The sequence below is a fragment of the Myodes glareolus genome, chromosome 17 (assembly GCF_982192425.1).
Source record: "Myodes glareolus chromosome 17, mMyoGla1.1, whole genome shotgun sequence".
NCBI lineage: Eukaryota > Metazoa > Chordata > Mammalia > Rodentia > Cricetidae > Myodes > Myodes glareolus.
Window position 1 is genome coordinate 26,755,926 of NC_142042.1, and position 13,748 is coordinate 26,769,673.

The following is a 13,748-nucleotide window of genomic DNA, read 5'->3' on the forward strand; positions in this document are numbered from 1 at the left end:
AGCATGCACTATAAGTAGAAATAATATGGGCTTTTGAGACCTCAGAGTCTACCTGCAGTAACACACCTCCTCCCACAAGGCCACAACCCCTAATCCTTCCCAGGCAGTCCCATCAACTTTGGATCAAACATCCGAACACATGAGCCTGTGAGGGCCGTTTTGATTCAGGTTATCACAGGCGCAGACCTGTACCCAGCGGGCTCCCCATCTCTTGCTTTCCTCTCCTTTTGGTCCTCCATTACTCCAAACAGGTTGAGCTACATGTGGGGTTCTTATCACCTTTGCATTAAAAGCCCATGGGTTTCTGCACCTCTCCCTTATGTCCATGCACGCTGCGTGTTGCGGAATGGCGTCCTTCATCTCTCCACAGGCCCCAGGGAATCCTCATTTAATGGAATTGCCCCATTTCTAATACATAATTAATATTTATGGCAGTGTTCTTTATGGTTCTAGTTCTGACTTTTGCCCAAGGAAGTTCCATCTGTGGGGGTCCATCATTTTCTGGTCCAGAGGTACACGCTTCGATCTGTGGATCATAGGACGCTTACAGAAGATGGGCGGGTAGGCGTTGCCTGTCACAGTAAAGACACTCTGTGTTGAAAAACACAAAATAGTGAAAAGAAAACATCCTGGAAACTTAGTGTCAATTCATTCAGTATCTAAAGAGCAAGTGGTGTGACTCCTAGCTCACAGATAATTGTTCTGTGCCCAGCAGTCATCTGAGCGCTTGGCACAGCTTAACTCTCTGGTCTTCGCTATCCCTCTGGGAGGTGGGAGGCACTATTTTCCCCCTGCTTTTCTCTGCTTGCATGTACAGGAAGTGACCTGGCCATCATATACAACTCCGGTATTTGAGGATTGGGTGTTCGAACTCAATCTAACTCCGAAGATTGCAGTTTTAATTTCTTGGTTCTGTTTAGAAATTTTAGAGATGTGTAAGCTGGGATGATGGCTCCGGCAGTAAATTATTTGCTGTTGCAAAGCATGGGGAGCTGAGGTTGAATCTCTGACGCTGCTGCTAAAAACTGGATGTAGCAACACATACCTGTAATCCCAGCACTGGGAACGTAGAGACAGTGTACAATGGAGGGGTGGGGGGAAGGAGGGGTTCTGGGGCTTGCTGGCAGCTAGTCTTACTGGAGCTGTGACCTTCAGCTTCAGTGAGAGATCCTGTCTCAAGTTCAAATAAGACAAAGAGCAACTTAGGAGGACACTTGACATTGGCCTCTCTAGCCAGTCTACACACACACACACACACACACATACACACACACACACACACACACACATAAACATGTACACACACACATGAGCATATACACACATGCCATACACACACAAACTAGGAAGAAAGTCAATTCAAGTTGTCTGATCTCATAGGATTGTCTAAGAATAGTCTGCTTATTGATAAACAGGACATAGCTTTCTTCTTTCCCTTCAGAGCAAGTAGAAAGGCAAAGTATGGTTAATTCTATATACGATATTAGAGGCATATTTCCAAATGGCAGGATTTTTTAAAGTTATATACATTTACATATGGCATGGGAAGAATTATAGTTTTTCCAACAACTTTTGATAGAAAATAAAATATTAGCTCTGTCCTACCTAATATACATTTCGCTGCATTGCTGGCCCTCTGTGGACATAGGACATTCTGTGTTTGCCACCTGTAGTCACCATCAGAGTCCTCCGTGTCTCGTTTCCCTGAGTGAACTGTGTTAGTGGTTTGGAAAGTTGGCTTCTAGAGGATGTACTGTCTATATGTGATTACTCTCCTGCTTTTTGAGCATCCTGGGTTCTTTCCTTGCTAGCACTCTTGTTGAGAGTGGATTGAAATTCAGTTGGGAGAGCATACGAGAGTGGGACCATTTCGTTGGTTAACACGAAAGGGTTTAATTGCACCAATATGCTCGCTGGAGTTTAAAACCTGTGCCTGCAGAAGACAGCGTGGCTGATAATGCTAGATGTCTGGTCTCACCATCAATGGGTTTTCTTAGTGCTTACCACCTCTGCTGGAGACCCCACATAGACAGGGAAGTCCTTCTGTTGTCAGCTCTTCACTAGGTTAATCCCTGTGGCTAGAAGGAGTGAAAAAACAGGTTTCTCAGTTGCCATTTTGATTTCAAATTAGCTTCTGCTAGTTGGGTCTGTGTACGGAATCTTTGCACTACAGAGGCTGAAGCTGGAGAGTTGTTGGTTTAAGGCTAGCCTGGGTTACATAGTGAGACACTTTCTCATGGCAACAGATAGCAGCAAAAAATTCATCATGGTGGTGGGGAGAGAAGGGAGTGTGTTGTGATCTCAGTGTGAATAGCATCATAGGAAATGCATTTTCCTAGAACACACGGGGTTTCTCAGAATTCCTAAAAAGCCTACTTTCAATGCTGCCGGTCATGAAACGGCCTTTCCGGCCACATCATTGCTCCTTTACCCGTTTCAGCTTCTGGTGGTTAATAATACAGAGTAGTTCTAGTGTCCCCAAAAATTTTGAGCTGTTATTAAGTCCCCGGTGACCCATGTATAGAAAAGTGGGTCAGATATGAAACTTCAAGAGGGCTTGGGGGGGGCAGTAGACCTGGAAAGCACATTGATGAGACCTTCGGCATTGTCAGGGTTGCCTCACTTTTTAGGGTTCTAATGCAACAGTCACTGGACACCCCACGCTCCCAGGGGAGGGAGGCCTCTTCTGGCATTTAAATTCTAGGATTCTGTGAGCTATCTTGGAGAATGTAGCAGGAGGATGAAGTAATTAAGTAATGAAGAAGAAACTGAAATGAAAGAATCAAATAACGGGCTGTGTTTCCACTTGGGATCCACAGACCAAGAATCACCTTGTGTATGAATGATAACTGACAACCATTTCAGCCATTGTCTGAAGCTTTGGGGACTGAACTTTCTTTGCTCTTCCACCGTTCTTTGACAGTTGAGCCTGTGTGTTGCTATGAACATAAACAAAGTTTAATATGAAGTTGATTTCAATCTACTAGATCATTAAACTTTTATTGTGAGCCAGTAAAGCTTTAAATAGACAGAAAAGGAAGGGGACCAGATGGCCAGATAATACAAACAGACGGATTCAGCCATGTCTCTCAGGAACACTTACGTGAGAAGGACTTGGGGTTGTGACCGTGTTAACCGGATAAACGCCACGGTTCTCTCCCAGCTGGCCAGTGGCACAAACTTCACAGTAACTTCAGCAGGAGGCTAAATGTTAGTACATGGAGGGGCAAGAAGCCAGAGCTTTCCCCAAGAGGAGAGCTGCACCATTGCTGCTAGCAGTGGTGCTATAAAATTGCTGAGGATCAAATCTTGCTTGCCGCAGTGACATTCCCCCACCACAGATGCACACCTGAAGAAATAAAAATAAACTTCAGATCTCTCATTTCGCCCTCCTTGTTTTCATAGACCGTTTCTTTAGGCCCTTACTATTTCTCTTACCAGTGTGGTCATGTATGTGTGCCAGGACGAGCCAGCTCTAGCCAATCTAAATAACAGTTCTGTTCTCTTCCTTATTTAATAGTTGTGCTGAAGGTGGGCAGAGCTTGGAATATCTCCTATTGCCCCTCAACCTCCTAAGAATGACTTCTGTATATGCTAACATGATTCCCTCTGCCCTCTCTCTACCTGAGCAAACTGAAGCCATTCTTTGTCATAGTGATCTTCATTGTCCTGCTCAAGGTTATAAAAGCAGTATTAAGATGTGACTTGGTGGGAGTGTCTTAAGCACCTTAGCTTCCATAAGTCCCTGGGTTCCACCCCGAGCCAGCCAGTCCATGAGTCCATCTCTGTTTCCCTGCTGTCCAGATTCTCCGCGGCACTTCTGGTGGTATCATCTGGTCTGCTGGCTGCTGAGCGCTGCCGGCATCATCTGCATCCTCGTGGCGCACGAACACTACACCGTCGACGTGATCATTGCTTACTACATCACGACACGGCTGTTTTGGTGGTACCATTCCATGGCCAACGAAAAGGTGAGAGCCGTGAAGACCCTTGGGTGAGCAATGCCCGTGACGTGCAGGGGACCCGCTTCCACAGACGGGAGTTTTAGATGGCTTCGTGAGAAGACCACTGTTGCTCCCTAGCTATATGGTTTGGTCAGTTCAGCTGAACTTCCTGCCACTGCTGCTTATTTTAAAAAGTGACAGCAAAAAAAAAAACTTCACATGCTATCTGAGGGTTAAGAGCACTGTAAAATTGTTGACAACTTATTTTGCCAATTCAGCTGTTTTATGCTAGAATTGGAGGACTGTCCGCTAACTGAAAACCTAGGAACCTTCTCTATGAAGCTTATGGCACAGCTTGGTGAGAGTGTAGCTTGCCTTGTTGATTATATTTCGGGGTGATCAGCACCTCTATCCTCCCTTCTTCCTGTTCCAGGATGACCCCCATTTTTTCCCCATTTGTTCTTCTAGTGCTTGCTTAAATGTCTCCCTCTTACCTCCATCCTGGGAAGCTTCCTGTTTCTCTTGTTCTCTCCCTTTGGGACCAAGGTGGCCCCACCTCTATCACCACCCGCCCCAGTTCCCGCCAGGCTTGGTAATGCTCTTGCTGTAATAGGGCTGGTCTGTGTACCATGATTTATTCACCTTGGAATAGATCACCTCATGGTGGTGGTGGTGGTGCTGTGCTGTGTGTGTATGGTGTGCTGTGGAGTACTGTGTGTGTGTGTGTGTGTGTGTGTGTGTGTGTGTGTGAAACCTACAACTGATTGACTTGTCATTACTGAAAAGTCTACACAGAGCTCTTGATGTCCACAAATAATCGCTTTCTATGGATCCCTTTTTTTTTTCTTTTTTTTTTTTTTTTTTTTTTTTTTGGCTTTGCTGCTTGGTCGCTAACTCGGTAGTCCTCTACTTTTATCTGCCTGCTCACACGTCGATGCTTCCGGACACCTAAACCAAACTCTCCATCTTTATTCGTGACCATGTTCAGCCTTCCGAGTTCTCCTTTCACTCCCCCTTGGCCCTTCTATCTGACCACAGCCTATCCTGAAAATACTTCTCTTGCATGCCCTCCACACCTATCCCTGAGCCTCCTTCTACGAGAACTGCAGACAGAGGTCTCGTGGCTCACAGAGGGTAGGACAGGGGGACCAAGGTCAAAGGAGAGCTGGGGGAAAGGCAGGAGGACAGCAGTTACTGCCATGGGATGCCACTGCTGTTCACCTGCTAAGCTACAACGTAAATAAGGCAATAAATAAATGTCATTTCATTGAGAAGTCTAGACTGCAAGTCATAAACAATTCCTCATTTTATTTTTCCCAACCTTCACAGAACTTGAAAGTCTCTTCCCAGACAAATTTCTTGTCTCGGGCTTGGTGGTTCCCCATCTTCTATTTCTTCGAGAAAAACGTCCAAGGCTCAATTCCTTGCTGCTTCTCCTGGCCACTGTCCTGGCCCCCTGGCTGCTTCAAGTCCTCGTGCAAAAAGTATTCACGGGTCCAGAAGATCGGGGAGGATAACGAGAAGTCTACGTGAGCTGCCGCCCCGGCAGCAGCTTTTCCACCAAAACAATCCGTGCTGTAACCAAAGACGCAGCTTCGTATTTATTTTCAGAGACCTGACTGGTAAATAGAGTGGACCAAATTTTGTGCAAAAGATCGGAGCAACGAATGAAGTATTACCTTTTGGCTTTTTTTTTTTTAAAATTCATCCCAAGAAACATATATTTTCCTGCTGCTCTTCACTCGTGGGTGACAAAGCCTCCCAACTGGGATCCTAAAGAGGTGGCATTAACCCGCTGTGCCTCTCGTTCTTTCTCCACTTCCAGATTCTTTCCAGATGTTTTTTTCCCCTTCAAGGTCAGAAGAGTTTGCTAATGTTGTGAAATAAAGTGTCTGGATTACACAGCCACTGTGTGAATGCAGGCAGTGAGGGGAGGAGCAGGTTTCCAAGCAGCTCACTGAGGGCAAGCCACAGGTGGGTCAAGGTGGGTCAAGGTCAAGTGCACTTGTTTCTGTCCAGTCATGGGAAGGTTAGGGTGCCATCTGGGGTTTGCTTTGCTGCCCCCTCCCACCCTCAGTGTGCTATGTATGACTTTTCCTCTTTTGTTTTAACCTTTACCTGGTAATTGTATTTTTAAGAAGGGGTGTTCCAAGGAAACGAGAGTGGCCCACCCACCCATGGATGTTTCCTGTGTGTGAATTTCTGACTTTCAAGTCTCGGTGACAGGTTCCACAGGAAGTGGAGGGCTTTTCCTGCTATACACATTCGAGGCAGCCTGTCTGGAGCCCAGGACTGTTAACCGCACCAGCACGGGCTGCAAACGCACATGTGCAGTGATGCTCACACTCACCAGGGAACACGCTCGTGCTCCCCTTCTAGCGTGGGCCCTGCTGTGATGTGTTTCTAATCGGAACCTAGAGAAATGTTTGCGCACATCCCCCTAAGACAGTTGCCTCTCAGTTAGCATTGCGCTTTCCAGGAAATGCAAGATGGATTCCAAAGGTTTACTGGTTCCTTGCCTTTTAGCAGGAACCCTACTCCCTAAGTGCTCCTAAGGGCATCACCACCACTGAGCAAGTTGGCTTTCACCCTGTGAGCATGCCACATGGTGCTGCCCCTAAACATGCTGTTTGCATCCACACTTGAGATAACTACATGTGCATAGGAACAGAGAGCCAAGCATAGGGCGCACGCCTTTAGTCCCAGCACTCGTAAGGCAGGGCCAGGCAAATCTCTGTGAGTTCAAGTCCAGCTTGGTCTAAAAATCAAGTTCCAGGACAGCCAAGGAGACCCAGAGAAACTCTGTCTCAAAAAAGCCCTACCACCACCATAAAAAAAAAAAGAAAGAAAGAAAGAGAGAGAGAGAGAAGGAAAAAAAGGAGCAGGGACAACTGTGTCAAACATGAACTGCTTTTACAAAATCTGATTGATTTAAGAATATCTGATTTAATGTGTTACTCAGTGCTAGTATGTATGATCCTTACCTTGATTTCTTAACTACTGGAAGATTAGTTTGTGAACCTTCTCATTAAGCTTAGAAACGCTCTCTGGTTACATGGCTGTCAGGATGGGAGCAGAGAGGGGCAAGCAGAGCAGGGTGGGAGGAGGGGCTGTGTTGGCAGCGATGAAATGGAATAGAGAATATTCTCAGATCAATCCTTGGAAGCAGGTCGGCCTTGATTGTTCAAAGTTAAACTTTAAATTGCTTGGCACAAAAGCACAATACAGATCTGTTCAGAAGGGCCATGTCCTCTGGTGCTAATTTCTGTGTGTGTCCAGAGTGTCTCTATTTTCTGTGGTATGGTAGGTAAAGGGAAGGGCGCTGGATTCAAAAGCGAGAGAGTAAGGTTCTCCATCTGGCTGTCTCCACCAGAGTGCGAGCCCTAAACACCTTCGGCAGAGTTGGGAATGCAAAGGTTTTGTATTTTTATGGAATAAGCCAGTAGTAAATACATACCTAGTTTACCTTGTGTTCAACACAGTTCTATGCAGTTCTCACGTGTTCATTTCCTCAACTCTGATCTTGGGTTAGAACAAAGTGTTCTGCTCGGAAACATGAATTTAACTTCTGTGTCTTATTACAAGAGAAGCAATCAGCGCTGCAGCCCCAGTTTGGGTCTGTGAGGCTTTCATTGAAACCCAACACCTGAGGGCCTTATCCAGCTGTGGCTAGGCTTCCCCGGGATTCTTCAGTTAAGGAAATGCTTAAGCATTATTACACCGCATGTTGATTGTTGGGAACAGAAAACCTTGCATTTCAGTCACGTTATCCAGCCTGTCAAAAAACAATACCATCACTTTCCAAAGGATTCTGAGAATACCCGTGAGTCTGGTGTGGACACTGCTGTTCCCAAGTTCTCTGTGTGTTTGCTGTGGCTCTCTAGTCGATGCTGATGTGGAAGCATGGGTCTTGAAAATAAGAGAGGGAGATGTCCACATTTCAAGATGCAGATGATGACCAAACTCATTTCAGTGTAGGAAAGCAAATTGGAGACTTGGCTCGACATGCCGTTGGGGATATAAAATATAGACAATTATGATGTTGCCTTTGATACAGTGATTTTATTTTTGAGATGCTCTCATCTCACCGTGTAGCCCAGATTGACTTACAATTTTCAATCCTCCTGCCTCAGCCTCCAGAGTGCTGGGATTGCAAGTGTGTGCTCCCACGCCTACCCAACCAAAGCAGTAAGTGATTACAACACCTTTTCTTTGCCAATAAAGATGCAGGTCTTACCCATTACCTGTGTGTTCGTGAGCCCATGCTTCTGGCTTTCCTGTAACACAGCACTTCTGGAAAATGCCTATAATATAAAAAATATGCTACATGTTTTCTTCTGAAGCATCCCAGTGGCAATGGAGTTCTTCCAAACTTCGGTTGTTGAGCTAGATCCACTAGATCCAAAACAAGGAAGCCTCCTTCCCCGTTCCTCCTGAGCTCATTGTGATTGTCCTTTGTAGCCGTGGATTCTTGGCTGTGTTAGCAGTGCCTCCTTGTGGCGATGTGTCATGTCTGGAATGCAAATGCTACTTTAAAAATAGATTTTCAAAGTTTCTCCAAAGTCTGTGTTTTGGCTTTTTATTGTTGATGTTGTTGCTCAATTTTTTTTTTTTGCCAAAAAAAAAAATCTGAAATTCTCATGGAAAAGAAGTTATTTTAAATATTCTAAATCCTTCCCAAAGGGAAAGTGCTCAGAATCTGATCAAAGAAAATTTGCAGGTCATGTTCACCTCTTCTATCACAATCATTAACATCTAGTCCATAAGTACCAGACTTTGTTTACTTCCGAACCCAGAGCCCACTGTCTTTTTCCTTCTGAGCTAGGATTCATCATTTCATTTTTAATTTAAAGTTCGTATCTTGCTCCATAAATATTTTAAACTTTTTGTTATTGTTTTGGTTTTGTACTATAGAACTGATTGAAAATTTAAGCTGGTCTTAACACACTCACCCCTTTAGTGTAAGGAAGCGTGAGATGGAATCTTCTAGTAAATGAGTTTACATGTGTTAATCAAGTGTAAGTTATATGCATTGCATTGGAACCTTTTCTATATGTATGTGTAAATATTTCTGGTGTTATTGTTTTTAATGTCATTGTGTTGCAATAATTTAGCCCCTTTGACTGATTTGACAAAATGTATTTTATGAAGAAGAGCTCTTGACTTCGCTATCCCTATACTGAAAATCATGTCAGAGGTACCCAAAGATAAGTTTTTATACAGACAGACGCCTCATAAGCGCTGGTTTCTTACTTGTTAATATCACTGTACTGTGTTCCTAGTGAATCATGAATGATAAGGGCAGGTCACTGTAGAATTACTTTAAACTATCCTTTAAAAGAAAGAGGAGAAGCTATAAGCTAATCTAGTTGCCAAGTTGGAATTCGTTGTTTAATTTACCTCCTATGCAATGATTAATGCTGCGAAGTGTGTGGTTAATAACTTACAGTATATTCAGACAGGAAATACCTTTACAAGGTTTGAGCAGCAGCCAGTTGCATTCTTTCGGAAACCTACTATACTGTTTTGATGTGTTAAGTGCCTTGTTGTAAAGTAAAATTTTAAGTCTAGAATTCATTATTTTCCTGACCTATATTTTTCATTATGATTATCTACTGTGTGCTGTTGTAATCATTTTATTAAATGCTTACATTTTAATCAAATATGAGCTTCAGTCTCTTCTATCCACTACTGTCTTCTACATTTTAAAAAATTACTATTGTGTGAGCGTGTGTGTGTGTGTGTGTGTGTGTGAGAGAGAGAGAGAGAGAGAGAGAGAGAGAGAGAGAGAGAAAGTCAGAGGACAATTCTGGGGAGTCAGTTCTGTCCTTCTTTCTGGGATTAAACCCAAGTCACCAGGCTTCACACTATCGGAATCAGTGATTTATCACATGGGGTTGAAGTTCAAGTTTTGTTTTCTTGTCAGTTTATTTTAAGAGAAATCTTTCAGTTTGGAAATATACTTTCTATGCCTGTGAAAACATTCTGGGAGGGATGTAGGAATATGACTTCAGTTTCTGTTTCTGTTTTAAATGCCTGTGGGTTGTGAAAACTAATGTTTGTTTGTGCTCAGAAGAGAGGATGTGTGTACTTGGTTTCTGACTTACAGATGCCCAAATCTGTATTTGTCTAATAAATCCCAGTGATATCAGAAGCCTCTTGGAACACATAACAGCATTCCTTTCCATTCAGAAGATTCCTTCTCCAATGTGGGTTTCTCTGTAGCTTTGGAGCTCTTATAGACCAGGCTGGCCTCAAACTCACAGAGATCCGCCTGCCTCTGCCTCCCTAGTGCTGGAATTAAAGGTGTGTGCTATCAGACAGCCTTTTTAAAGGAGCCACACAGCTTTTGCTGTTCCTGCTGAGTCAGGAAGCCTTCTCTTAAAAGAATCGTGCCTCAGCTTGCTTCTAGCAAACAGAACCCACCTGAGAAAATGCTGCTACCAAAAAGTCATGCTTAACTCTGTTCTTTTTATGTCTAGAATTCCTTTTTAAGCATTCTTTTATGTGGATATAGTTGACCATATTGATGTATCAATTTCTTGACAGAGGCCAGTTGTTCCTTCCTGGCTGCCCAGACCATGAAATAATCCCTCAGAAACTATTATATTTGCAATACTGTTTGGCTAATAGCTTAAGTATTTCTGACTAACTCTTATATCCTAAATTAACCCATTTCTATTCATCTGTGCATCACCACAAGGCCCGTAGCTTACCAGTAAAATTCCAGGACACGTTTGTCTCCTCCAGCAGCTACAAGGCTTCTCATTGACTCCGCCTTCTTTCTCCCAGCATTCAGTTTTGTTTTCCCACCTAGCTCTGTTCTGCTAAGACATTGGCTGAAACAGCTTTATTCATTAATGAATAAAGTAAAAACATAGACAGAAGACTTCCCACACCAAAGCACAAGCAAGTACACACACAAACTGTCAATCAGTTTTTTATTGTCCTCTGACAGTCAACTGGAAATACACAAAACTACCTGAATGTCCACATTCCAATTAATGTAGTTATCCTCTTCTGCCAAACATAAAAATTAACTAAAATTGTTGTGGGGATATTTGTTTACATTGCATGAACATGTGTCTATGTTTGCCTCTCCTGCCTAAGGCACCTGATTGGTTTAATAAAGAGCTGAATGACCAATAGCAAGACAAGAGAGAATAGGTAGGACTTCTGGGCAGAGAGAGGAACTAGGGATGAATCTAGGTGCATGAGGAGACCTAAGCAAGACATGGAGGGAATTGAGTTGAATGTGCAGAATGAAGGAGAGGTAAAAAGCACATGTAAAAAGCAAAATGTAGATTAATAGAAACAGACTATGTGTAAGTGCCTAAGATAAAGGTCAAACTTTCATAATTAATTATAAGTCTCCATGTCATTATTTAGGAGCTGGCTGTCCCCAAGAAAATGCCTGACAAGAAAGTCCTAACTACAAAAAATATTAAAGACTTTAAGAGCTAAAATCATAAGACTCTTAGAAGAGGCATAGGGCTCTACATTGGTTACTGACTTCTCAAGTATAATAAAAAGCAAGCAATAAAAAAGCTGAACTTTTACTGAAATTTTTTTTATATATCCAAGGACAACCTACACATAATGGGAGAAAATGTGTGTGTAACATTGAAAGGGCAGAACAAACTCCATTTTAAGAAAGAACTCCATTTTAGACAGGACCTAACTAGGGGGGATAAATGCAGCCCAGCAAATTCATAAATATTCACAAGAAACTGAGCCTGCCCTGGTCAAAGTGACCCCACCAGGGTGACCAAACAACATCTGCTTGCTTCGAACATCCTTATAGGTACCGCTGCTTTATCGATTTAAAAATTCCTCTATACCCCAACCAACGAATTCAAAAGTTGTATCCTTTTACCCAATCCCAGCATGCCAGGGCTTGTGCCACCCCGCTTGCAGGGTTTTCCCTTTAGAAACCCATTACCCTGAGAGCCCAGGGCTGTTCTCTCCCACCTGCTATGGTGGTATGTTGGATTAAGGTCTGAGTTAGCTCATTTGTAACCAATAAACAACAGTGTGTTTGCATCTGATACCCATTCTGTGGTGGTCTTGCTTGGGGGTCCTAAGACGTGGGCACAACATATCTGATAAAAAAAATGAATACTTAGAATATTGAAAATGCCCCAAATCAACACCAATAAAAATAACCCAATTCAAAGCTGGAGGAAGAATTTAAATAGCTATCTACAGAATTTTAAAAGTGGCTCGAAAGTACATGAAAAGATATTTAGCATCAACAACCATCAAAAAAAAATGCAAATCCAAGCCACAATGAAGACGGCGATAGCTTGGCCAATGGTAGAGCAATTGTCTAGGAAGTCTGTATTCATTACAGTAAATAGTAGCAGCAAGCAAATGGTTGGTCAGATAAATTTCACATTTCTGTTAACCATTGGTAAGAATGGATATGAATCCCCACCCACCCACCCAGGAGTCAGTAAATAATAGCTCAAAGGCTAGCTGTTAGTTCTGCATCTTCCTGTAATATTTTACTGGAATCACATGGTCACTCATCTATTTATGGTTTATGACTACAGAGCTACGTAAATTTTAACAGCCTGTATTGTCCCCGCAGCCTAGAATGTCTTCTATTTGGGGCATTTACAGGGAAAGGTTGGCTCATCCCTTAACCACATATATTAGTTTAAAATGACTTATGAGAGAACAACATGAAAAATGTCAAATTTTGGGGGGGTCCCTGCAGGTATCATGGCCAGCTGGGAAATGAATCATGAGAGAGGAAAAAAAAAGAAAACAAGCAAAAAAAAAAAAAAACTGTTCAGTGTGACTTAGTAAGCGAGGGTGGTTCAAACTTCTGGAGTCAGACCCTGAGTGGTTTATTTTTAACATATTGTCTTAGTTGGGGTTTCAGTTGCTTTGAGGAGATACTATGACCACAGCAACTCTTAGAAAGGAAAATACTGAGTTGGGGCTGGGTTATAATTTCAGAGGTCTAGTTCATTATCATCATGCTGGGAAACATGGTGGCAGACATGGTGCTGTCATCGGAGCTGAGAGTTGACATCTTGATCCACAGGCGACAGGAAGGGAAATTTGTGCCACAGTGTGCGTAACTTAAGCATATATGAGACCTCAAAACCTAGCCCCACAGTGACACACTTCCTCCTACAGGGACACACCTACTCCAACAAAGCCACATCTTCTAATAGTGTCACTCCGTGTGACCTTATGGGGCCAATTACGTGCAAACAATCACACATATTTGAGCACAGTGTATCTTTGGGAAGATTTTCCTGTGACAACAATTATAACAAAGCTTTAGGCCAGACTACATCGAAACTTCTTTGCAAAGTGCATCCTTTTTGCAAAGTACCCGTGGCCTCTTCTGAAAGAATGGGCTTTCTTGACTGGGAAGCCAAGCTCATGGTAGGGGTCTGGGGAAGAAGGGTTTGCAAAGTCCACGGGTCCTCTCTCCTCAACGTGGATGATTTGGGCGAGGCCTGGCACTACAGATAATAAAAGATCATCGGGCTATTTAAACAACATCCACTCCCGCCGTCTGGATGGAAAACGCATGTAAATCGCTTCCTTTGGACAGTATGTGAATTTAATGTTCCTGGTTTCTCTAGTACTATCTCTGAGCAGGTGGACCTCTTGCCCTCTGCAACTGTTTCATTCATGTATCAACAAATATACCAGTTTCTAATGGCAATAAACACATAATGTAATGAAAATCACCTCTGAGGAGTGAGTAAAAAGATGAGATGTATTTCCCACTTTACAGTGTCCTGTTTTTTCAATAAAAACTATTTTTTTTAAACCCTT

At 43.1% G+C, this 13,748-nt stretch overlaps 1 protein-coding gene across 7 annotated transcripts in view; it reads left to right on the top strand.

Annotated features, from left to right (window-relative positions):
• Sgms2 (sphingomyelin synthase 2) overlaps positions 1-9,607 on the top strand; it is an 83,100-nt gene extending 73,493 nt beyond the window's left edge. For all 7 annotated transcript variants that reach the window (XM_048456734.3, XM_085677704.2, XM_085677703.2 and 4 more), the window contains exons 5-6: positions 3,805-3,971; positions 5,274-9,607. In XM_048456734.3, coding sequence (XP_048312691.1) covers positions 3,805-3,971; positions 5,274-5,477 — 371 coding nt within the window. In that variant the 3' untranslated portion in view covers positions 5,478-9,607. The remainder of the gene's footprint in view (positions 1-3,804; positions 3,972-5,273) is intronic.
• The last annotated feature ends 4,141 nt before the right edge of the window (positions 9,608-13,748 follow it).